General features: G+C 39.1%; 3 protein-coding genes across 3 annotated transcripts in view; 1 reads left to right on the plus strand and 2 right to left on the minus strand.

Annotated features, from left to right (window-relative positions):
- Positions 1-11,608, plus strand: part of disp1 (dispatched homolog 1 (Drosophila)) — a 102,524-nt gene extending 90,916 nt beyond the window's left edge. Inside the window, exons 6-8 of the mRNA XM_056262809.1 lie at positions 3,555-3,652; positions 7,699-7,796; positions 7,897-11,608. Of these exons, the coding sequence (XP_056118784.1) occupies positions 3,555-3,652; positions 7,699-7,796; positions 7,897-11,463 (3,763 nt within the window). The 3' untranslated portion in view covers positions 11,464-11,608. The remainder of the gene's footprint in view (positions 1-3,554; positions 3,653-7,698; positions 7,797-7,896) is intronic.
- Positions 11,609-12,678: 1,070 nt separating this feature from the next.
- On the minus strand, positions 12,679-22,632 carry LOC130096221 (uncharacterized). The gene is made up of 4 exons (XM_056262903.1): positions 22,321-22,632; positions 19,482-22,122; positions 16,458-16,576; positions 12,679-15,394 (listed from the first exon to the last, which is right to left on the minus strand). Exons 2-4 carry the CDS (start codon positions 22,110-22,112, stop codon positions 12,739-12,741), a joined length of 5,406 nt encoding a protein of 1,801 aa, XP_056118878.1. The 5' UTR covers positions 22,113-22,122; positions 22,321-22,632; the 3' UTR covers positions 12,679-12,738.
- A 1,093-nt stretch (positions 22,633-23,725) lies between these two features.
- thbd (thrombomodulin) lies at positions 23,726-25,409 on the minus strand. The gene has a single exon (XM_056262818.1). The coding sequence runs from the start codon at positions 25,276-25,278 to the stop codon at positions 23,794-23,796; it is 1,485 nt and encodes a 494-aa protein (XP_056118793.1). The 5' UTR covers positions 25,279-25,409; the 3' UTR covers positions 23,726-23,793.
- Positions 25,410-26,127: the final 718 nt, after the last annotated feature.

Genomic DNA, 26,127 nt, shown 5'->3' on the forward strand with positions numbered 1-26,127 from the left:
AATAAACTGGTTCTATGCCTTTATTAATAAAACTTATTTAAAAAATACAATGCCTTCTGCATTTTTGTTTTGCTTTTCCCTCCATTGTACCGAAATCGTACCGAACCGTGATGTCTGAACCGAGGTATGAACCAAACCGTGACTTCTGTGTATCGTTCCACCCCTATTGTTAACAGAACTCAACTGCACGCACGCTGGAAGTAGTAAAATAATGAGTGTTGCTTCTTTTACTTGGTTCTCCATGAGTGCGACCAAAGGAGAAACCACAACAACCACAGGGTTTTCATTGCGTCCCATCTTCTGACCATCGGAGCCAGCTGATAAATTAAACTATTGCCGAATCCCGTGGGAAGGACGGCAAACACATATTTCCGATCGACAAATGCCTTGATTGCAGTTCTCTGTTCGTCTTTTAAAATGAATGCGCTGTCGATTTCTTTTACAACAGACGCGACAGCGGAATCTATACATCTCAGTTCTCCAGCTGTAGTCATCTCTGAGGGAAACCAGTTCAACCCAAGCGCTCTTTGATAACGTGATGATTACGTAACTGCAGATCATCTGTCCATCATCGTATAAAGCCCGCCCTGGAATTTGATTGGCCCGACGATTTCTGAACCGATCTAAATTACTCCTCAATGGATCGAGTCCAGACCGAACTTCCCGACCAAAAAATGCTGTGGGCGGGGTTCGGGCTGGCATCCAGGCTAAGAGGGACATGGCCTTTATTTATGTTTATTTGCAAATATGCATCTTTTAATGCATGGGTCACCAAACTAAGGCCCGCGGGCCGAATCAGGCCCGCCACCCCCCTTTGACTGGCCCCCCAACCCCTCTGCCCCCCACTACTTGAACCGGCAATCCCCAAAAGTCGTCATGGCCTATTTTTTTTTAATTGCTTTTTGGAAAATAATAACATGTCTGCATCTGGTATTTTGTTGATTTTTTTTCAGTTAAAAATTTATATTTAGTTATAAAATGAACTATATTTGCCGAATTTTCGTCACCCGACATGCTCGAGATCGCGCAGAGACAACAACGCACCCACAGAGTACTGTCAGTGTTCAGGACAGCGAAATGGCTAGTGTTAAACGAAAAGTTGATAGAGTGCAGAGTTTTCAAAGAACAGTGGACCAACGATTATTTTTTGTTCAGTGTAAAGAAGTGCAGTTTGTATTATATGTAAAGAAAGTGTGGCAGTTTTCAAAGAATATAATTTGCGTCGTCACCACGAAACCCGGCACAAGGAGTATGCTAGCTTGCGAGGGCAAGCAAGAGAAGACAGGATTCGGAGGATGAAAGTCGGACTGGCTGCACAACAGAATGTATTCCTTCGCCAAACTCAGGTCAACCAGGCTGCTGCCCGAGCTAGCTATAAGGTAGCTCACCTACTAGCTACCCATGGAAAGACTCGATTACTACTTTTGCAAACAACTAGATAAACAAATAGATAAACTAGATAATCTCTATTACACAATGAGGCCTGCTGGTGGTCAGTTTGGTCTGGGTTATACAATTCTATGTTATATAGCTGCCCCGGCCCCCCCCATCACAGTCAGGAACCATAATGTGGCCCCCAGAGAAAAAAGTTTGGTGACCCCTGTTTTAATGCATAAAATTCAGCACATCAGAAATGAATCAATTCACAAGAACTCTGTTCAAGCATACTTATTTTATGTATTAGTGAAATCTAATACATTGACAAGCCGCCCAAATGACTACTGGAAAATCAAAACACTTTGTATTTTTTGCTCCTGAATAGCAGTTCTTGGTAATGAGATGTGTTAGCTCATCTGATCCGGATTATTGTAAGTTGGATTAGAGATCATGACAGAAGCGGCCTGAAAGAAAAGGAGTGTGTGTATGGCACGGCTCCGTCTCAGCGTGTGCATATTAGGCGTCTTCCCTCTGATTAAAGAGACTTCCTGTCTGTGGAACAGGATGTGCTGTCAGAAACAGTCCTGCCCTCTGTCAGTAATAATGATAACGGGCATTTCAATCGCAGATCTCTAATGGGAACAATGTGAGGAGGGTTTCCTGTGGCCGAAATTGTGCTGCGTCTTGCTCTCGAAATAATAATTAGCAAGGATTTTCGTTTCCACTTTATTTTGATAGTCCACTTTAGACATTCTACTTGAAAGTTACCCAAATAAAAACTTAAATCCGTGTCACACAGAACCATAATCTAGCGGTTATTAACTTGTGATCTGATTCTTGTCAGATTTAGACAGCTTTAATGAAAGAAAAATCATAACACTTGATTTTAATTGTCCACTTTAGATATTCTACTAACTATAAGTAACTTTGCAACTACATGTCAACTAACTCTCATTAGAGTATTAGTAGACTGTTAGGTTAGGGTTCGGGTTAGTAGAATAAGGCATGTTGTTATGGGGTTAGAATTGTTGCATTATTCCAAATAAATAGATTGAGATTCACAAATAAATGTAAAGAGATTCACAAAAATGTATCAAATTCACATATAAATAGATTAAGATCCACAAATAAATGTAAAGAGTTTCACAAAAAGATATAGAATTCACAAATAAATAAAATGAGAAGTTTTTTTTTTACAAATGTGTTTTATGTCACAAACACAACTCTGCCTGGCATTTATCTGTGAACCGCTTTCTGTGAATTTGTAAATCGCTGCACTCGTTTGTGAATCCCTTGTGCATTTGTAAATCCCCTCACGCATTTGTGGATTTTGAAACACTTCTAGCATCGACGTCCAGACAAATCCACAAATAAGTGGACTCCACCCACCGTTTCCTCAAGCCAATCAGATAACGGCCACATTGAGCTGACCAATCGTAGCACGTTATCGCTACAACCAATCACGTGTTTGTTTCAAAATCCACAAATAAAACACATTTGTAAAAAAAAAAAAAAATTATTTGCAAATCTCATTTAATTTATTTATGATTTATATATTTTTTTGTGAAACTCTTTACATTTATTTGTGGATCTTAATCTATTTATTTTGTGAATTTGATACATTTTTGTGAATCTCTTTACATTTGTTTGTGAATCTCAATCTATTTATTTGGAATAATGCAACAATTCTAACCCCATATGTAGTTCCCAAGTTATTTATAGTCAGTAGAATATCTGTAGGGGGGAGCATCAAAATAAAGTGTTAGCTGATATTAAGCAGACAGACAGTCTACTAATACTCTAATGAGAGTTAGTGGACATGTAGTTGCAAAGTTACTTATAGTTAGTAGAATGGCTAAAGTGGACTATCGAAATAAAGTGTTATGATTTTTCTTTCATTAAAGCTGTTTAGATCTGACAAGAATCCGATCACCAGTTAAGAACCGCTAGATTATGGTTTTGTGTGACAGGGATTTGAGGTTTTATTTGGGTAACTTTCAACATAAAGAACAGTGGTATATATATATATATATATATATATATAGACCATAGCCTGAGTAGATATATTTAATTTGACACAAATGTAAACAAAGCTGTGAGGGACAGACATGCAGCCAGAGCCATATTTTGAAATGCATTGATTTAAGTTGCAAATACTCTCCTTTTCTGTGTTTTAGTCACCAAGATGACAGGTGGTCCAAGGATCACTATGATAGAAAGAAAAGACAAGCGGAGTGGGATTTCAGTAAAGACAGTTTCTTCTGTGATGTACCAGGTGAGTTTTAACATTCACTCTTATCATATAGAAATTAACACACCCAAAAACCATAGGTTCGGTTTTCAAAAGTACAATAAAAGCAGTCATATTGTAAAATGTTACAATTTAAAAATATTACCATTATTATTATTTTATTATTATTATTTCTTTATTTCAGACCCATGGGTCCATATAAACATACAACATATATAAACAACCAAACACAATTTAAAAGACATACAAGCTTTCTTTCCAATGCTTCCAAAAACAAGAAAAATACCTTGTATCACTCAATGCAATGTCATTTAAGACCCTAATAATACTATTTTTTGAAACACTCAATCTACATATAAAATTATACATACATTTTCTTAAAACAGCATTCAACGTAGGCACATTATTAACCACAAACATTTGGCTTGCACTTGACCACCTTGGGTGCTTAAGCAAAATTCTAAGTGCATCATTGAATGCCACCTGAAGCTTTCTCATCTTTGCTTTAGAGTATTTACACCAAAGGTGGGCTGTATATAAAGAAGTACAGTAAGCCCTAAATAGAGTTATTTTAACCTCACAAAATTTACGAGCAAGCATATTAGCCTGCCCATACAGTTTACAGCACTGGCGCTGCACATCATCATCATCATTTAAATCATTTTTAATGATGTGACCTAGGTATTTTACTTTATTTACTACATTTAAAACTTGGTCATCTAAATAAAAAGAAGGAACATTTAGTTTATGGTCTTCTTTGGCTTTAACAATCATGATAACACTCTTTTTAATATTGAATTTTATGTCATGCTTCATACCATAGCTTGAACAAATTCGAAGCAACTGTTGTAAGCCTGCACTGTACGGAGACATAATAACAACATCGTCAGCATACATCAAATGATTAATGATACTATCCCCTATCAGGCATCCAGTCTTACACTCATTTAATTCCACCGAAAGACCATCCACATATAAATTTAAAAGAAGGGGTGACAATAACCCCCCCTGCCGAACCCCATTCGTCGTATAAAACGGCTCCGATATATTATCACCCCATTGCACTTTGAGTTTGATGTATGTACCAAAAATGTAAAATTCTTATCATATAAGGGGAGACCCCTCTTTCTTGCAATTTTGTAAATACCTTAGTATGATTAACTCGATCAAACGCCTTCGAAGCATCTAAGAAACACATAAAAACTGTGGAATTATGAGCATTGAACTTACTAGCTACTTCTTTTAACGAATATATGCATAGATCAGTACCGTGCTTACTTTTAAAGCCGAATTGATTATCCGTAGTTGTTAAATATTCTTTAATCCTATCCATGAGGATTTGTTCAAATATTTTAGAGAGGACACTTGCCAAAGCAATTGGCCTATAGTTTTCTGTCCCAGTTATTTTACCCGTTTTATCTTTAATAACAGGCACTAGTAAGACTGTTATCATGGAATCAGGTAACACTCCATGAAATAAAAAGCCAGTAAAACACAAAGCAAGTAACACTGAGATCCTAGAGCTAGCGTGTTTCAAATGTTCAGCTGTTATTCGGTCTGGACCACCAGCTTTATTATCGGCCAGTTTCTCGATTGCGTACTTAACCTCATCAGGTGTAATAATCATGCCTAGATCATTTGATACATGACCAACTTTAAATTCCTTCCTCTCAACACAATTGAAAAGACCTTCATAATATTTTCTCCACAAGTTGACAATATCCTCAGCCCCAACAGCCCCATCCATGCTATTCAGCATAGGTATTTTCCTGTTATTGATAGCCTTAACTTCTTTCCAAAATTCGTAAACAATTTTTTTGCTGAAGGTTCTTGGCCATTGAGTTTGCTCTCATGGACAGCTCGTTCCTTTTTATATATCGCAGAGCGTATTTAAATTTAGCATTTGCCAATTTCTTATCCTCAAATTCTGGGCCATACCTAACTTTGCCTGTTAAGACCCAGTGTTTGAATGCAACTCTGGCCTGCAGATGCAGTTCAGAGACATAATCATTACACCCGGCCTTAAAATTATATTTTTTAACCCTTTTTTGGCAAAAAGGTCTACTGGGATCATCTAAGCAACCCACTATTTCATCATACATCTTACATAGATTGTACTTGTGCTTAGGATTCTTACATCCAGCATTATCACACACAACAGTCTCATTTGGCACTTCTATATTGCTCAACCTCTTCTCTGTGAATAATTTATATCTCAAAAGATCATTTGCTGTGAGTCTTGCCCTCAGATGCCGACACTCTTCTCAGGCTATTAGATGTTCCTATATTCACAAGGCCAGCATTTGCCCTGGGTATGCGAGCCTCAAAAAATCGTCGTACAAATACTCCATGTGGCCAAATCTGTGGCTCATATACATCTTCCACTTTATCACATTTGACGATGGAGTTTATCCTTTAAATAATTGGCCAGTGTCTCAGAGTCTAGATCAGGCGAAAATTTAGTGGCAAAAACACTCACCCGCTTAGTCTTCACAACTTGTATATTCCCCTCAGGACAAGTTCCGACAATGCCATTTGGCTTCTTCCCTCTTGATTGATTTAGACGAGGCTTGGGCTGTACATCATCGTTCTCACTCACATATTTTAGTCGGCAACCCTCCTTCACCACCCGACTCCATGCAGGCGACACAGCCAGAGTACTACTCCTCGATTTCACCTCCGTCGCACCTTCCACTATAGCGACATCTCGAGCCGGAGTCCCAGTCATCAGCACAGCACTCCGCCCACTCCGACTAGGGGCCTCCTCACCAGACCGGGCGGCAACCACAGTCGCACCACTCACTCCACCCAGCCCAGGCCGCCCACCATCCAAGGACACACGACGCTCCGCCCGAAGTCCACTCCTGGCCGGCTCCATGTCATGCCGGGAAATGGACGCGTCCCCACCGCCAGGTTCAAGTTGTTCAATCACACATACTCGTTGGTTTATACCAGCCGTCATCTGCCGGAGATCTTCAGACATTAGTCTGCGTAGACATGGCCTGTTTCATATCGGAGATATCCGAGCTTAACCGCTCAATTTTTCCAAGCAGGCAAGAAACATCGAGGCTATTAAAAGTAACCGTCGGTAGTTCGTCCAGGTAGTGTGACACAAAACGAGGGATATTTTCGCTGGCCTCGTTAAGCAATTTTAAACAGCTCTTAACATTGTTCACATCCTTTTGGGGCCCCTTATGTGCCACACAGCGTTGAGAAGAGCTAGGGCAGAAATCAAAGAGAACTTTTTTAGAGTTTTCAATCCATTCCGTCCCAAAGTGATTCACAGCCAATAAAATGATGTCATCCTGGTTCAAAGTCTTCATCTTAATAACGAGAAAGTTTAAGAATTCATCCTCCACTTTTACTTGACCATCATTAGTCGTGTATATTACTGGTTTTATTCGAGGTTTCCTCGAAGCACTGCAGTGTGCATTCCTGCCACCTGCACCCGCCATTGTTTTCTATTTTATTTATTTTGAACATATTTTAAAATGTAAGTTATTCCTGTGATCAAAGCTGAATTTTCAGCATCATTACTCCAGTCTTCAGTGTCACATGATTCTTCAGAAATCATTCTAATATGCTGATTTGCCGCTGACAAATGTATTTTGGAGTCAATATGCTGCAAAAATGAAGCACAGATGTATGAAATACACTATTGGAGATGTGGTGACATGAATCAAATCTGCCACCTAGTGGACCAATGAGAAAGGTTTTTTAGTTTAAGGGTCATGAAACCCTAAAACATATATTTTTTGAGATGTGAACAAATATGTATAGGCTGAACATCACTGAAAACACTAAAAGCACTGAACAAATAGTAACAATACCTTTATTCTTTCTGTGTTAAACTGACCTGTCATTTTTTTGTTTTTCTCCTCAGTGGTCATATTTTAATATTCATATGTCTGTATAATGTGTTTTATTGGTTGTTTTCTCCCCTTTTCCCACCTTCTACTCTCCCACTTTTCCATTTTTTGAGACTTTTTCTGACTCTGAGGTGTGAACGGCCAGGCTAAAACAGGTTGGGTTTCATGACACTTTAATTACCAAATGTTGTCTCTCTACAGGTGACAGCTATTCCCGAATCGTATTTGCCTCTGCAGAGGGAAAGAACTTGTGGAATATACAGGCAATAAAGTCCATGTGCAATTTTGACAATACACGGGTATGTAGCATTGCATTGCATGTATTGGTTAAACCATTTGCAGATGCATGATGTAGGAAATGTGCTTTATACTAGTGTTTTTTTATGTCTGATTCTTCAGGTTCGCTCCCATCCCCAGTACTTGGATCTGTGTCAGCGCACAACTGCTGCCTCCTGCTGTCCCAGCTGGACACTTGGGAACTACATAGCCGTCCTTACTAACAAATCCTCCTGCCAAATGATCACAGAGCGAGATGTTTCCCACACCCTAAAAATCCTGCGCTCCTGTGCAAAGTATTACCACAACGGCACCCTTGGTCCTGAGTGTTGGGACATGACCACCCGTAAGAAGGACCTCAAGTGTGGCAACGTGCCGCGGAAGTGTACAAAATACAATGCCGTGTATCAGATGTTTCACTTTTTGGTGGACAAAGATTTTCTGAACCCAAAGAACACTGAGTACCTTCCACCTAACCTCAAGTACAGCATGCTCTTCGCTCCCACGGAGAAAGGAGAAACGATGATGAACATTTACTTGGACAACTTTGAGAACTGGAACTCCTCGGATGGGATCACGACCATCACAGGAATAGAATTTGGCATTAAACACAACTTGTTTCAGGACTACCTGCTAACAGATACCATGTATCCCGCAATAGCTATTGTGATTGTGTTGGTGGTTATGTGCGTCTACACAAAATCAATGTTCATCACCCTTATGACCATGTTTGCTATCATTAGTTCTCTGATTGTCTCGTATTTCCTATACCGTGTGGTCTTCAACTTTGACTTCTTCCCCTTCATGAACCTCACTGCGCTCATCATATTGGTGGGAATTGGTGCAGACGATGCCTTCGTGCTCTGTGACGTCTGGAACTACACAAAGTTTGACAAACCCAATTCTGAGCTCTCTGAAGCGGTTAGCGTCACACTTCAACACGCGGCACTCTCCATGTTTGTCACCAGTTTCACCACAGCCGCTGCCTTTTACGCCAATTACGTGAGCAACATCACTGCTATCAGATGTTTCGGTGTATACGCTGGTACTGCCATCCTGGTTAACTATATACTGATGGTCACCTGGTTGCCAGCTGTGGTGGTCCTACACGAGCGGTACCTGGTCAACGTCTTTACATGCTCTCGTTCACAACACCGCCAGACGACGGGCATTACAACGTTTTGGACAAACCTTTGCCAAATGTTCAACAAGTGTCTTTTTAGCATCTCTGAGGCATCACGGATTTTCTTTGAGAAGGTTTTGCCTTGCATCGTGATCAAATTGCGCTACTTGTGGCTCTTGTGGTTCCTGGGTTTGACGGTGGGTGGAGCCTACGTGGTTTGCGTGAATCCCAAGATGAAACTGCCTTCTCTGGAGCTGTCGGAGTTCCAGGTGTTTCGTTCCTCCCATCCCTTTGAACGCTACGATGCAGAGTACAAAAAGCTCTTTATGTTTGAACGGGTCAACCATGGGGAAGACCTACACATGCCGATCACCATAATTTGGGGTGTTACTCCAGTTGACAGTGGAGATCCCCTGAACCCCAAAAATAAGGGTAAACTAACACTTGACACAACCTTCAATATTGCGAGTCCTGGAAGTCAGGTTTGGATTCTCAATTTTTGCCAGAAGCTTAGGAACCAAAGCTTTGTGTTCCAGTCGGAGGAGCAAGACTTCACAAGCTGTTTCATGGAGACTTTCAAGCAGTGGATGGAAAACCAAGACTGTGAGGAAGCATCCGTCTATCCCTGCTGTAGTCAGTCCACGTTCCCTTACCGCCAAGACGTCTTTGAGTTGTGCATCAAACGAGCCATTATGGAGCTTGACCGAAGCACCATCTACCACCTCGACAGCAAGACTCCAGGCCCAAGGTTTGACATCAATGACACAATTCGAGCAATTGTGCTCGAGTTTCAAAGTACCTACCATTTCACTCTGGCGTATGAGAAGATGCATCAGTTTTACAGAGAAGTTGATGCTTGGATTGAAGAGGAGCTGAGGGATGCTCCTGAGGGACTGAACTACGGATGGTTTGTAAGCAACTTGGAGTTCTACGACCTACAGGATAGCCTTTCAGATGGGACTCTTATCGCTATGGCATTATCGGTGGTGGTGGCCTTCAGTGTTATGCTCCTGACCACCTGGAATATCATCATCAGCCTCTACGCCATCATATCCATCGCAGGAACCATATTTGTAACAGTTGGGTCGTTGGTGCTCTTGGGTTGGGAACTAAATGTGCTTGAATCAGTGACAATCTCAGTTGCTGTAGGTCTCTCTGTGGACTTTGCTGTTCATTACGGCGTGGCATACCGTCTTGCCCCAGAACCAGACAGGGAAGGAAAGGTGATTTTCTCCTTGAGCAGAATGGGCTCGGCTATAGCTATGGCAGCACTCACAACATTTGTAGCCGGTGCAATGATGATGCCATCCACAGTTCTAGCCTACACCCAACTGGGCACGTTTTTGATGCTAATCATGTGCATTAGTTGGGCCTTTGCTACGTTTTTCTTTCAATGCATGTGTCGCTGTCTTGGTCCTCAGGGCACCTGTGGACAGATTCCTTTGCCAAAGAAACTCCAGTGCTACACCTTTACAGAGCACACGCCTGAAAGCCAATCTAATCCAAGCCAAGGTAAACTTGGTGCTTGCTACACGACCAAGTACCAAATAGATAACGCAAGAAGTGAGGGTCGACATGAACACTATGAGCTTGAGCCCTTGGCGCTGAATGTCAGAAATGAGGAAAAGGCTTCTGACGAGGAACAGGAAGCATGTACACAGTTGCACAACGGCATCACTTCTCATCACTCAACCATGTGCTCTCCACCCACTCCACTGAAAAGCAACACCGACTCAAGAGAACCCAATCCTGAGCTTGGAAATGGCTCAGAACTTTCTCATCCTCATCAGTATGCTTACAATACAAGGTGCACCTGTGAGAACTCAATGCATCAATATATGGAGCGACAAAGGACTCCTTATCATCCTTGCAGCCAATCTCGAGAAACCCAATGCTCCGCTAATCAGACCAATCGCTTACCTGTGGGTCAGAACTATCAGTCCTCATGGGATACGACGCACACTCCCACTAATTGTGGCCACTTTTGCTCTCAGAGCCAAACATCAAGACCAGTCCCTCACAGATGTTTCCCTGGAGGCTACAGCATGCAAACAGTGCATCTTTTGCATCAGGCACTGTTGTCCGATACTGCAGTGCACGACGAGTCTCACATCAATGCATGTGGCCCCAATTCGCCTCTACCAGAGAACCAGAACTTTCCAGCTCACATTCACTTTCCTGATGTTCAGCGCTGCTCTTTGCCTGACACAACTCAAGTCTGTACTGTTAATCATGATACACAGAAGACAGGAGACCTAGGATTAAATTCCCAGACCCCTCAAAAAATACCATTGAATCATATAAAAACAAAAGTAAATGGCACTTGTGTTTTAATACAGGACAGTTGTGAGATTCGCGAAGCGATTCCAGTGGTAGCGGAAGAAAGTGTAAAATTCAATCAAAGTAACAAAGACAATAATGAAAGGGCAGAGCCTGTCTCTCCCAAAAAAAACTGTTTTAAAAAGACTGTAAAAGTGAAGTGCAATTCTGCAGAGTTTCACAAGCCAAAAACCAGTGTGCCTACTATTGCCATTAATTCGAAAGCCTCATCTGAGAGTTTATGCTAACATGTAAAGTTAGTGTTAGACTGCGATATCAAAGCATATTGCCATATTGTTAAGATTTAGCACAGAAAAGCAACTACAGGAGAGCGTTCCTTGACATTATGTGCATGTGAATGCTGACATGACGTCAAGGAAAACATTTATATTTGAAAACTTATTTAAGAAGTCTTACACTATTTTAACCCACTGGCTGGTTTTTGTGTGACATCTCATATTTTTTTAATCTCTGGCCACAGGCTATCACTTTTTCATGAGAACAAAAAAAACTTATTCAGAATTTATTTTCCTGCACATTTCATATGAACTTGTATATATATTTTTTGTGTGTATTGTGTATGTATTTGAGTCATGCACTTTTTTTTGTTGATGTTGTTGATTTGATTGTTTCGCCTGTAAAGTAAACTTCAGTAGTTTGTGCTGGCGAATTGAAAGAGTGATTGTGCTTTGTTTCAAAGTTGTCGTTGTTTCTTCCCAGTTTCTTTGATAAAACTGCCTCCTTCAGCAGTGTGCAAACATTTACATTAGCCTCAGGACTTCAGGATAATTTAGTCAGTTTATGACTTTACACTGAAGAATGTTTTGTCAAATATACGTGTGTGAATCTAAGTGTACAAATGTGTCCTTGACATATACTGTATGTCTCACCCAAACATTTATTTATTAACTAAGTCATCTTAAAAAGTTAGGGAGTTTTTTTTTTTTTTTAAAGAAAGATAATCACCAATTTTACATTATTTATTTTCTATACAATTGGTTTTTGGTTATTTAATATTGGGTCTACAAATAAAGGCTGCTCTCTGGTATAATAATAGTAGCAATAATAATTCAAATGTATAATAGTTGTAAAATATATATTTTCACCTGATATATGCTTTTTTTTTTGGAGTAACCATCAGGTTGATTTAAATAACACTGCAAGTCACGTTTTAACTAGTAGTGTCACACAGATATTTGATGGTACAAATTATAAGACTGTTTATTTGCCAAATCCTGGAACACTATGAAAAAATAAAAGGTGTTGCTGTAAATCGAGAATTTACATAATAGCTAAAAAGAATTCATAATTCTACTGACCTTTACCCCAATTGACAATGAGAAGTACATACACATTATGGATTATACAAAATAAACTATACAATACAGTATGGTTTCCAGCTTTAATTTTTGGTGAAGTCATTGTACAAAAGAGAGAAGGTCAACACAGTAGGATGGATGAAAACCTGGGAGCAAAGCAAGGTATAAGCATTTGCACAAGAATCATACACAAGTCCTTCATAGTTACACTGCAGTGTCTGCGAGAACGTTTGCTGCTTCAAGATTTTTTTCAACCTCATTGACTTTAGTATTTGTTTGTTTTATCTTGGTGTTTTTGCTAATTTTATGCAGAAGTTGGTCATAAAACCACTCCAAGTCCTGGATGTCATCGGGCCACAGAAGGTATCTTCTGTTCTCAATGTAGGATCTCAGTTGTTCGTACTTCAGTAACCTGTACTGCGGTATGTTCCCTACAACCAGCACCACCAGAATGTCCTTTAGCTCCAATAGCATCCTGCACTGTGCCAGGGTGAAGGTTTCTAGGCACCAGCCGTCCTTCAGGAAACGTTCAGACACCACACAAAGGGTTTTATGACTATTCTGGATTGCATTTCGCATGTTGGTAAGATGGTCCTCCCCGGGTATAAAGTCTCGCTCCTCGAAGCAGCAGCGGAGTGTGTTCTGCTCTAAGAACTGAGAGTCAAGCCTGTTTAGCAGCGCTCTTTCTACCCACTTAATATCACTGGAACTAAAACAAAGATACACATCGTACAAGAATTGTTCAGGATCAGGTTCCTCTCGCTTTCCATCCACAAGTTTGCCAGTGAGCTTTTTGTAACACTTGAAGATGTAGCCACGTCCATGGACATAAATGATGGCGCTAGCAGTGAGTGATATGACAAGTGCGAAACAGAAAATAAAAAGCACAAGTCTCAGTTTTTCAGATCTTATCTCATCCTCTTCATCCTCACATTGTATGTTGGATCTCACAACCGGAACCATGTACTGATCCTCAGGACTGGCACATGTCACATCCTCAATGGGGTGAAAAATGGTTACGTGGGTTTGATTTAGCCATGTTTGGAAATCCCTTAGCTTGCAATCGCAACGGAAATCGTTGTTCTTCAGGCTGAGGTAGTGGAGGCTGCTAAAGAGATTTGGATCTACTGAATAAATAGAATTATATTCAAGATTAAGTATTCGAAGACTTTCAGGGAATATACCGTTTGGAAGGTACTTCAAAGAGTTGAAGGACAAATCCAATAAGAACAAAGAGGTAAGGTCTTTGAAAATGTCTTTGGGAAGTGACTGTAGCAGGTTCGAACTCAGAAAAAGCTGCTGTAACTGGTGAAGATTGCTAAACACATTTAAACATTTTCCTTCTGACCAGATAACTTCCAAACCTGCAAATGCAAGATCAAGGATTTGTACTTTTTGAGAAAGCACATTATGTCCGTCATTAGGGCAATAAACAAGCTCGTTACCTCGAAAAACAATTTCCACAATTTGAGGAAATCCCTCTAGTATTGTGTAGAGTTGAGACATGGAAGAAAGCTTGTTAAATTGCAGGTAAAGGGTTGTAAGATTTTTGGAAATGTCGAGTAAACCAAACACAGATGTAATTTTGTTGTCACCCAAGTAGAGCTTCTCCAGGTTTGGTAAGGTTGCAAATCTATGTCCTTCTTTGAGAGCATTTCCTGTTAAGTTTAGTTTTAGTAGATTTGGAAGCCCTTGAAATGACTGAATTCCAAGCATCCATATATGATTACAAGACAAATCAAGCACCTCAAGCTTCTCTAGATTCTGAAATGTATTAGAATCAATATTACCAAGGAAGTTTTTGGACAGGTTTAGCTTCAGTAAATTTGTCATACCCAAAAAAGCACTGTTTTCAATCTTGTTGATCTGACTTTCTGCCAATGTAATTTGTTCTAGACTTGACAAATAACTAAATACTGAATTTGACAGAGCAAAAATCCTTGAATTGGAGAGATCGACAATCTTAATACCACTCGCCTCAAGACCCTTGAATGTAAATTTGTCTGGATCTTTTGAATTATTACCAGAAGATTTGCCCATGCTGTAACTGTTACTGAGAATGAGACTTTGGATTTTAGTACCAGTGATTGCATTAAAAAAACGCTTTGCCATGTTAACAGTAAAGCTGTTTCCAGACAGGTCCAATGAGGTCATGGACATGTTCTTAAATGGCTTTCCACACTTGTCCCATCCTAACCAGTACTCGTTCATGTCTTGCAGTGTCACGGAGGACAGTTTCAGAAGCGTGAAATGTTTACCCTGAAAGCCGAGGAGCTCTTCTTCACAGATGCTCTTCACTTTGTTGCGAGAGAGATCGAGCCAATGGAATCTCCTCATGTTTAAAAAGAATGATGCCGGCTGTATTCTTTGAATGTTGTTCTCACGCAAGTCAAGCATCTCGAGAGACACCAGAGGTTTGAGGAAGTCACCAGACAAAATAGCATCATTTAAACTGCACTGAGTGAGAGTGAGATTTTTAAGGTTGAATAATCCGTTAAACGCTCCTGTCTCTATTTTCAGGAAGCGGTTGTAGTCTAGCTGAAGTGATGTTAAATTAGCTAGTCTTTTGAATGTATTGTTTCTAATCACAAGTCCTGGTGTTTGGTGCATCAGTATAAGGGCTTGTAGTCCATCCAGAAGAGAAAAGGATGTTTCGTTGAGTTCAGCAATGCTGTTAAAACTCAGATCCACAACATGTACATATGTGGGCAGCTCTGGCACCTCTTGAAGACCTTTATCAATGCAGAGGGCGACAGAGGCGGCAATTGAACACACTGAGGTGCATTTCACAATTTGAGTGCTGACGCATAATCCAAGGAGGATCAGAGATAATCTGTGTTGTTTTGCCATTCTGAGATCCCTGTAGAAAACAAGTTACAAAATTTACCCACACATTTGTTTACATTTGATCAGTTACTCAAAGATTATACTTCACAGCAGCATACAGGTTTGGTACAACACAAGGATGGTTATGGAAACATTTTCAGTAACACGTTACTTAAAGCCTTTATGTATAGTGCACTATAAAATTATTTTTAATGGATTCATTATTTATGCCTTGTAATGCACGTCATAATGCATAGTATGGTCTCATGAATAATTGTTACCACACATTTATAATACATTTCTTACATTCTTATCTATTCGCCCGTAGAAGGTATAATGCATTAAAACATACGACAAACAACCGGTTTTCAATCTGCAAATATTATAATGCATTTTTAACTTTGGTTACAATGATTTATGAAAAGTTATAAAGCACACTATGAATACCTTCATAATGCAATACATAAAGGCTTTAAGTAAAGTGTTACCAAATTGTCATTCTTGGGTAAAGTATCCCTTCCGAAAATGACTACAAATAATAATAATAAAAAACATACAAACCATGTTAAAACCATATTAAACCATGACAACCACAAAATAACAATGGCTTTGTTCTAACCTAAACACTAACCATAGTTTTACCATGGCATTTGTGGTAAAACTGTGGTTATACAAATGGTTAAAAAAAACATGGTTACTACATTTTTACTTAAATAAAACGGTTAATTTTCGTAAAATGTGCATTTTAAGTTTCTAAATCCAGTGTGGTTAGTAAACATGGGTTTCTGAATATGAAATGCAAATCTTAAATGAAACCTAGTTCAGACTAAACGTACTGGATAAGGCATAAAGCCAGGACAGCCACGTCTGTAGAACTAGTTTATCTTACTAACTGTTTAACCAGTTCAAGGTTCAGTAACTTAGGAGAAAAAAAACACAAAGTAGATTTAAATGTGGTATTCGTTTTATGATATAACATACGGTATTGAGAGATTTGCCACAAAAGTCATGGATAATAATAACTTATCAATTGAGTTTTACCTGTTCGACCACAGTTTCTGAAGTCATTTGAAGGTAAAGTTTCAAAAGTTCCGTACGGCGATAACGCGTAGTTGAGCTGTCCTCTCTCTTCCTTCGTTTCATTGTGTTTCCCAATGTTTCTGAAATAGGAAACGACTTTCTGACCCTGCAGTGACTCGGTTTCCGGTGAAGAGTCCTTCAGTATGAGAACAGAAACTCTTAAACTGTAGATTCAGCACACCAACGGTGTAGTTTTGATAGACTTTTCTATGCTTCGATCCCCACAAAATGTGCAGTATTCCTCCGCTCTGTGCTACGCACTGTGTTCAGTTGTCTTGTAGCCTATATGGTAAGATCAGACTTTAACCAGCAGTATACTAGGGGCAGTCATGTTATTGATATAATTGTTTTATTCATTAAAGAAACAGATCTAGAACAACGATTGATACAGTAATATATCGTGTTTTAACGCATGCTTCAATACGTTATTGTGCCTGTGAACTGTTCAAACATTAATATGATACTGACAGTGAATAGATTAAACATAGTGGAGTTCATCATATAAATTATTTAATTTAGATCCACGTTTTTAATCTAATAATGAAATCGGTTTATCATTATGCTTTAAAAAAAACTGCCGCTCGAAAGAACAAAAAAGCGCGGGTGCTTACAATTCAAAAAGTAACGGTCATTCTGGAGAACAACAGACACTTTATTCTCCGGACGATTTCTTTAATTAGCTTACTAAATCGCTTGTTTGTGTGGTTTATCAGATTTTAAAAACCCTGGTAGGCACATCACATTGTATAAGATAAGGCTGTTTTTGTTTATTGGCAGACTAAACGAATAATATATTTTGCTGTATATGAAAGCTATAAAGCTTTTTTAATGTCAGGTTACATGATAAGGGGCCACCTGAAGGCAGTTCATTTATATTCAGAAATGAATTTATTTGATAAACTTATCTTTTATGTTGAGGAAATTTTGTCATAAAGGTTGGTGGTGGTTGAGGAGATTCCCCCTTCTATGTAAAGCGCTTTGAGTGCCTAGAAAAGCGCTATATAAATGTAATTAATTATTAATTATTATTATAGAAACTATAAGTTATATATTTATAGTTTTATAATTTATTAAAATGTATTTATTTGATGGCCTATATTTTATTTTTTGCAGATGTCCGTCACATGTAGCCTAATACACGCAAGAGTTGGAGAAATAACAAAGATTCTTTTTAATGAAAAAAGAAAAGTATGTGTAATAGAGTCAAAATTAGGCCTACACATTAACACAAACTATTCCAGACAGGGAGGCTTAATACACAACAAACAAAAGAGCTAACAAGATCACGAGAACACAGGTGAACAGGGTGATTAATCAAAAAAAGTGATCAGGGTCAAATGACAGGCACAGGAAAAACGGAACCAAAATACATCAACCAGAAACAAAACAGCTCTTATCAATGGAAATCTGCATTAGCTAAAAACCTGGCCATGTGAAAAGTATTATGTTAATTTTGCATATGACCATAATTAATGTACTTCTGTGTTTACATATTGTATTTAGAATAATGAGAGGTCATTTATGTAAAAAAGCAAAATTAAATTGTGTTCATTAGTCATAAAATCACTGTAAAATGTTGCATCCAATTTAATAAAGTTTTATTTATAAATTGTTTCCTAAACGATTTTCACAGAAATCTGTTTTATTTAGAGAAAAACATAAGGAAAAAAAAACAAGAATGAGTTTTTAGATATTAATTTGCTTCTGTAATGGTCTTTCATGTTTAGTTATCAAAAACAGAAGAATTATCATTCAACACCATGGTGTAAGATGGGAGTTAAAACAAAAAGTAACCCTCAAAGCCAAAACAAAGAAAGCAAGAGGGTGTTTGCTTGCACAATGCCCGACTTCTCAATGGGGATGTTTTTAAAAGCAAGTTCCCGCATGTGCCTAAAGAAAGATACGAGGCCTTCAGTCTGATGTCACAATTGTGTGAAATAAATGAAATATGAATACAATATAAAGACTATACAGTTAGTGGGTGACAATTACATTTTATTTATTTATTTTTTCTTTCTTGTTATGGGAATAGGAAATGAATTTGAAGGCTATTCTTTGGTCAGCTATGTTTACACAAGGTGCCACTGAGAGATTGCTTTCTGCATAAAGCAGAATGCAGAATGTTAATATTAGTTTTGCAATGTTGTCTTCTTTTTCAATGTGCCTTGAAGGGATCATAACAGGAAATTTGGCCAGATGGCATTGTGAGGTCAACAACTATATAATATTGTACATTTTTCAGTGAAGACCACAGAATTATAGTTGTCAGCCATGGTGAGATTTCAATTCAATATTTACTTATTCAGACATGTGACCCCGGTTGTGCTGTGGGGCCTTGTTGCTACTATTTCCTGTTCAAAGTACACAGGCCATGACCAAATGTGTCAATACTGAGGTTTCTTTACAAATTTCATTAACAATGTACAAACTGTGATTACCCAAAAACACAAGGCTAGATTGTGTCATCGGGTTTTTTCACTAGTGGCTTCCTAGTTTTGCAATTTTGCCTGTATTTAGGAAATAACGTCAAAGTACACAGAGTCTTTTTATTCAGTTACCATTTTTAGGTTGTACATTTATTTACAGATTAAGTAGGCATTTGCTTAATTTCTTCATTTCTAATTCATATTTCATTATGAATTTGCAAGCTCCGTTGGGAAGTGGTTGAAGATGTTTAGGTTTTGCAAATTTAGCTGAGTATTCTGAGGTCTTTGTCCACTTCTGCACACATTCTGCTATAATTAGCATTTCAGACATTTAATGAAAATTGAATGAAAATCAGCAGGTTCACAGACAATATTTGATATCAGCTATTTTGTCAGAGAATAGAATGTTATGAATGAAATATTCTTTCATTATAAATCACTCATCACACACACACACACACACACACACACACACACACACACACACACACACATATGTATACACATAGAAAACACGAGAAAATGCATGTGCATTATGCATTCTAACTAATTGGAAACCTGTGATTAGGTAAGGTTTTACAAAATGCATAATCAACAAATATACCATAATTATACTGCTGTGTTTGCATGGACATTCAGTGCTTCAGGCTTTGTTTGGTTGGTTGGTTGATTTGTTTGATTAACCTTGGTATCTTTTCTTATTTCATGCAGAAGTTGGTCATAAAACCACTCCAAGTCCTGGCTGTCATCGGGCCACAGAAGGTATCTTCTGTTCTCAATGTAGGATCTCACTTGTTTGAACTTCAGTAACCTGTACTGCGGTATGTTCCCTACAACCAGCACCACCAGAATGTCCTTTAGCTCCACTTCCATCAATCTTTGTGCCAGAAAGAAGGCTTCTAGGCACCAGCCGTCCTTCAGGAAACGTTCAGACACCACACAAAGGGTTTTATGACTATTCTGGATTGCATTTCGCATGTTGGTAAGATGGTCCTCCCCGGGTATGAAGTCTCGCTCCTCGAAGCAGCAGCGGAGTGTGTTCTGCTCTGAGAACTGAGAGTCAAGCCTGTTCAGCAGCGCTCTTTCTACCCACTTCATATCACTGGAACTAAAACAAAGATACACATCGTACAAGAATTGTTCAGGATCAGGTTCCTCTCGCTTTCCATCCACAAGTTTGCCAGTGAGCTTTTTGTAACACTTGAAGATGTAGCCACGTCCATGGACATAAATGATGGCGCTAGCAGTGAGTGATATGACAAGTGTGAAACAGAAAATAAAAAGCACAAGTCTCAGTTTTTTAGATCTCCTCTCATCCTCTTCATCCTCACATTGTATGTTGGATCTCACAACCGGAACCATGTACTGATCCTCAGGACTGGCACATGTCACATCCTCAATGGGGTGAAAAATGGTTACGTTGGTTTGATTTAGCCATGTTTGGAAATCCCTTAGCTTGCAATCGCAACGGAAATCGTTGTTCTTCAGGCTGAGGTAGTGGAGGCTGCTAAAGAGATTTGGATCTACTGAATAAATAGAATTATATTCAAGATTAAGTATTCGAAGACTTTCAGGGAATATACCGTTTGGAAGGTACTTCAAAGAGTTGAAGGACAAATCCAAAAAAAACAAAGAAGTAAGATCTTTGAAAATGTCTTTGGGAAGTGACTGTAGTCCATTGGCAGTCAGAGAAAGCTGTTCTAACTGGTGAAGATTGCTAAACATGTTTAAACATTTTCCTTCTGACCAGATCAGCTGCATCGTTGAAAGTCCAAGATGAAGAAGTTGAAGTTTGTCTGAAGCCACTATTAGTCTTTGATTATAACAACTCGAAAACATGTTACCTTGAAGAAAGATCTGTTCTATTTCAGGAAATTCCCGTAGTATTGTGTACAGATCTGACAAGTCCTTTAATCTGTTAAATTCCAGGTCAAGGGTTGTGAGGTTTTTAGCAATGTTGGGTAAACCAGACAAAGATGAAATTCTGTTCTCACCTAAATAGAGTATCTTCAGGTTTAGTAGGGCTGCAAATTCATGAACTGATTCAAGAGCATTTCCTGTTAAATGTAAGATGATTAAACTTGGGAGACCCTGAAATGATTTATCTCCAAGAACCCTTATATGGTTATAAGACAAATCAAGCACCTCAAGTTTGTCTAGATTCTGAAATGTATTGGAATCAATACTACCCAAAAAGTTTTTGGACAGGTTTAGCTTCAGTAAATTTGTCATACCCAAAAATGCATCAGTTTCAATAATGTTGATTTCATTTTGTGCCAATGTAATTTGTTCTAGTTCTGGAAAATGAGTAAATACTGAATTTGACAAAGCGAAAATGTTTGATTTGGACAAATCGAAAATTGTAATACCACTCGCCTCAAGACCCTTAAATGTGAATTTATCTGGATCTTTTAAATTGTTATGACCAAAAGAACTGCCCATGCTGTAACTGTTACTGAGAATGAGACTTTGGATTTTAGTACCAGTGATTGCATCGAAAAAACGCTTTGCCATGTTAACAGTAAAGCCGTTTCCAGACAGGTCCAATGAGGTCATGGACATGTTCTTAAATGGCTTTCCACACTTATCCCATCCTAACCAGTGCTCGTTCATGTCTTGCAGTGTCACGGAGGACAGTTTCAGAAGCGTGAAATGTTTACCCTGAAAGCCGAGGAGCTCTTCTTCACAGATGCTCTTCACTTTGTTGCGAGAGAGATCGAGCCAATGGAATCTCCTCATGTTTAAAAAGAATGATGCCGGCTGGATTCTTTGAATGTTGTTCTCACGCAAGTCAAGCATCTCGAGAGACACCAGAGGTTTGAGGAAGTCACCAGACAAAATAGCATCATTTAAACTGCACTGAGTGAGAGTGAGAATCTCAAGGTTGGATAATCCGTTAAACGCTCCTGTCTCTATTTTCAGGAAGCGGTTGTAGTCTAGCTGAAGTAATCTTAGATTGGACAGTCTTCTAAATGTGTTGTTTCTGATAACAAGTCCAGGTGTTTGTTGCTCCAGATTAAGGACTTGTAGACCTTCAAGGCGAGAAAAGGATGTTTCGTTGAGTTCAGCAATGCTGTTAAAACTCAGATCCACAACGTTTACATATGTGGGCAGCTCTGGCACCTCTTGAAGACCTTTAAATGCACACAAGGCTGCATAACCATTAACTGAACACACAGAGGTGCATTTCACAACTTCAGTGTTGATGCACAATCCAAAGAGGATCAGTATGAATGTATATCCCATTCTGAGAGCACTGTGGGAAAGAAAACAATCATGAGAGGCTGTGCTATTTAAATTAATATTTATGTAGAACAAGTTTATCTTACTCATTGTTTGCTTAAAAAGGTTCACTGATAAAAAAAAAACATAACAAAAAAACATATACAACGTAAAAAGATTCTGAAGTATAATTTAATAATAAAGCTAACAGAGCTATAATTTAGCGTCTTACCAGGTTCGGCCCCTAATCCATACAGTGTTTTCTTAAGTCTTGTTGTGGTATTAAATACTGAGAACGTTTCAATAACGCAATATTGTCAGATAAAGAACTCGTCTTCCTCTCGCGTGAGTTCCGGCAATAGTGAATTCTTCCTCCGTTCTCTCTCTCCCTTCATTTCATTTGTGTTTCTCAACATTTATGAAATAGGAAATAACTTTCTGACGCACTGATTCGTTTTCCGGTGAAGAGTTCATCACGTTTGAGTGACTGTAACTCTGGAAAAACTACCATTGTTTCAGCTTCATTCATAAATTCGGAAGTTTTCAACGCTAGCATGTTTTAACATTAACACATTTTGTTATTTCGAATTTTACTTACAGAATCGCCGTTCATTTATTTACAAAAACATATACAGCGTAGATATACAATTGCACAACACAGTAATAATCAGGGATTAGCCAACAGAAATGACTGAACATTAACTCTTGCCACTCAAAGAAAAAAACACTAGCCTTTATACGAGGCTATGAAGTAGCCTGACTTGTTCCTTACTGCCCACTAGAGAGCGGTATTAACCAACATCACTATAGGAAAACCAGCAGAATCCGCTGTGGGAGGGCAATAACACTGGCCTATACTGAAAATTAAATAAAAATTGAAAGTTTAGAAATAATGTATTAATGCTGCACTGCGCATGTCTTTTCCAATCAATCAGCATATTTGGACAGAGATGTTGACGAAGCAAGAGAGAACGAAACAAGGTTCTGTAAATGAAAATTGCTACACGTTATATTAAAAATAATATTTATTCTCTTCAAACACCACCATTTAGCAATACTGACATTAATGAGTTATTCAAACTTGTGCAAAGTTAAGTTTGTCTGACACTCTATTAGGGTAACATGAGGGAAGATGCCCCCCTTAAGAACAATGTGCATTTATGTTTAAATTGTAACATATTTAGATATAGCATAAGTTTAGCATAATGGCATCAGCCAATGTGCTATTATAGGAAATAAATAAAACATTTGCTAATTTAGTTATTATTACATTTAAAAATAATAACAACAACATGCCACTTCTGTGCTAATTCTGGGTGGCGCATCTTAGGGGTCTAATTTAATCTTTTTACTTCAAAATAAAAACTATAACTTTTACTTCACAAAACTTAAAACATTAATGTGTCCGCAAACCCATCATTAACAAACAGACACATTCAACATAATAGCAGTATCACAGATCGCTATTTTCCAGAGATACAAAATTAGATAAATTAACATCAAAACTCTTTCGACTGACAAAATCTCACAAATGTTGATATTCAGATGAAATCACAAAATTTTGTGTCATCTATGGTCTAGAAAAGGGGGGGGGGGGGGGGGGGGGGGGTGTCTTACCCCTAATTACCCTATAGTTCATATCTAAAATGAAATATATTTACTATCTAGGCTACTATTTACATTTCAGTTCGCGTGACGTCCGACTTTAAATGTCTCTTTTTAAATACCTATTTGGGAATGACAGTTCTGTGCTGTTTTTGTCAATGATCACCTGTTGAAAGTCGTAGATTTCATCTTGGCCTTTGTGCACATCATAATTGTGCATTTGACAAAAACGTCTCAATGTGCAGTGAGCGAGGCCGACCAGTAAGAGAATACAAGCTACAATGCAAACCATTATTGCCAAAAGACTGCCCGATGAGATTGACATCGGCTTGTCGTTTGGGGGTTTACTCGTAGATATAGAAACATCAAAAGGTGTTGCGCTGCCTGAACCATCAAAGTCTTCTCTTCCACATCTTCCATCTTCCAAAAGCAAGTATCCTTCACTGCAGGAACATACAAACCCCCCAGGTGTATTATCACATATATGGTCACAGTTATCACTGCTGCATTCATCAATGTCAACGCACATGTTGTCTTCAAGTAGGAAACCATCGGGGCAGTTGCACTGGTCGTTGTTATTGGGGTCACATTCAGCTGGGCACTGTTCATCTGTACAGTGCATCATACATGTGTGGATGTCCTCCTTCGACTGTATGAATCCATCATAGCATGCACATTGATAACTACCTTTAGTGTTGATGCACATGTGCTCGCATGGTGCAGACGCGCATTCGTCTTCATCAACGCAAATGCCACTTTCTTTGCGAAAGCCGGGCTTGCAATCTTCGGGAGACATTGCATGTGCAACTTGAAACACCGGCTGGCATTCCCCGTGCGCACAAGCGTCCTGTTTGCTGCATGTGACTCGGTTACTGTCGAGCTTAAATCCATGCGGACAGATGCATGTGTTGTTAGGAACGCTCCCAACGCATGCATAATCACATCCACCATTAATAAACTCACAACTCCAAGGTGCTTGAAGCCAATCGCCTTCGAAACAAACGTGTTTCGTTCTCTGCGGCTGTAATGTCGCTATTGTGCCTTGAGGAATTTCTTGGAGGAGTTTGTTTGCATTAAATCCAAAACGAGTTTCATATACGACTGCTGAACCGTTGCTCAGTGGCTGACAATATTCGAGGTTTTCATATTCGCACAAATAACCATCGATTATGTCATCGCAAGGTCTTTCGGCCCATTTCGGAACTTTTTGTGACACAGAAGCACATCGTGGAGAACAAACCGGTCGGTCGCTTTCCCAGTTGATGTAGTGGCTTGCGTTGTCTCCAGTGACCCATTTGTATCCCTTTAACCCATCGTTCGCGTGTGAACACTGATATCTCAGGCCAAGCCAAAAGTTTCCAGAAGTGCCATTCAACAATTTAGCAAGAATATTGGCCGATTTTCTGTAGCGTACGGTCATCAAATGTCCTCCTCTCTCCTGACAGACTTGCTGCGCCGAATCAAAACTCAAACTGTTGGTTTGGATGGCGAAGCATTTTCCCTCCTCACAATGACCGTCACTGATTTCCCTCCCGTGAACTTTCAGAACAACGAGCGCCAGCGCCATTCCTATGATCTCTCTCATCTCTGCGGAACCGTTATGTACCGATATTCACCAAGTTATATGTGGAGAAGTGTCCGCGCTGATAGAGTCCGAGGTGTGCCGTGCCGCATTTATAATGACATCCATGTCTCCAAAATTTAAAGGAAGTCCGTGTTATCTGGCAGAGATCCCGGAGCGCCACTAACTTTCCTTCTCTCTCTCTCTCTCTCTCTCTCTCTCTCTCTCTCTCTCTCTCTCTCTCTCTCTCTCTCTCTCTCTCTCTCTCTCTCTCTCTCTCTCTCTCTCTCTCAGTCTGCGCGCATGTGTTTGGATACACGATATCCATCCTGAGGATTTAATTTCCAAATTAGTTACCGAGAATAGATGTCGCCTTTTCGCAACTATGTTTTGGTTAAGCTATAGCCCACTCTTCCTAAGATAGATAGATAGATAGATGGATGGATGGTAACACTTTACAATAAGGTTAAAGGGTTAGTTCACCCAAAAATGAAAATTTTTTCATTAATGACTCGCCCTCGCGTGTCGTTCCAAGCCCGTAAGACCTCCGTTCATCTTCGGAACACAGTTTAAGATATTTTAGATTTAGTCCGAGAGCTTTCTGTCCCTCCATTGAAAATGTATGCACGGTATACTGTCCTTGTCCAGACAGGAAATAAAGACATCATCAAAGTAGTCCATGTGACATCAGTGGGTTAGTTAGAATGTTTTGAAGCATCGAAAATACATTTTGGTCCAAAAATAACAAAAACTAGGACTTTATTCAGCATTGTATTGTCTTCCGGTTCTGTTGTGGATCCGCGTTCAGTGCCGCTGCTGACGTAAGACGCTGCTGATGTGTGTCTGGTGCGTCCGTGTATTTGGGTTCAAATA

The sequence above is a fragment of the Rhinichthys klamathensis genome, unplaced genomic scaffold (assembly GCF_029890125.1).
Source record: "Rhinichthys klamathensis goyatoka isolate OS25496 unplaced genomic scaffold, OSU_Roscu_1.1 h1tg000196l_1, whole genome shotgun sequence".
Classification (NCBI taxonomy): Eukaryota; Metazoa; Chordata; class Actinopteri; order Cypriniformes; family Leuciscidae; genus Rhinichthys; species Rhinichthys klamathensis.

Coding starts and splice junctions, on each gene's coding strand:
- thbd (XM_056262818.1), bottom strand. CDS start 25,278: ATGAGAGAGATCATAGGAATGGCGCTGGCGCTCGTTGTTCTGAAAGTT.
- LOC130096221 (XM_056262903.1), bottom strand. CDS start 22,112: ATGGGATATACATTCATACTGATCCTCTTTGGATTGTGCATCAACACT. Junction 16,577..19,481: donor ATGTCCATGCAAACACAGCA/GTATAATTATGG, acceptor CTCATACTGAAG/GACTCTTCACCGGAAACCGA. Junction 15,395..16,457: donor CTCAACTACGCGTTATCGCC/GTACGGAACTTT, acceptor TGTTTTCTACAG/GGATCTCAGAATGGCAAAAC.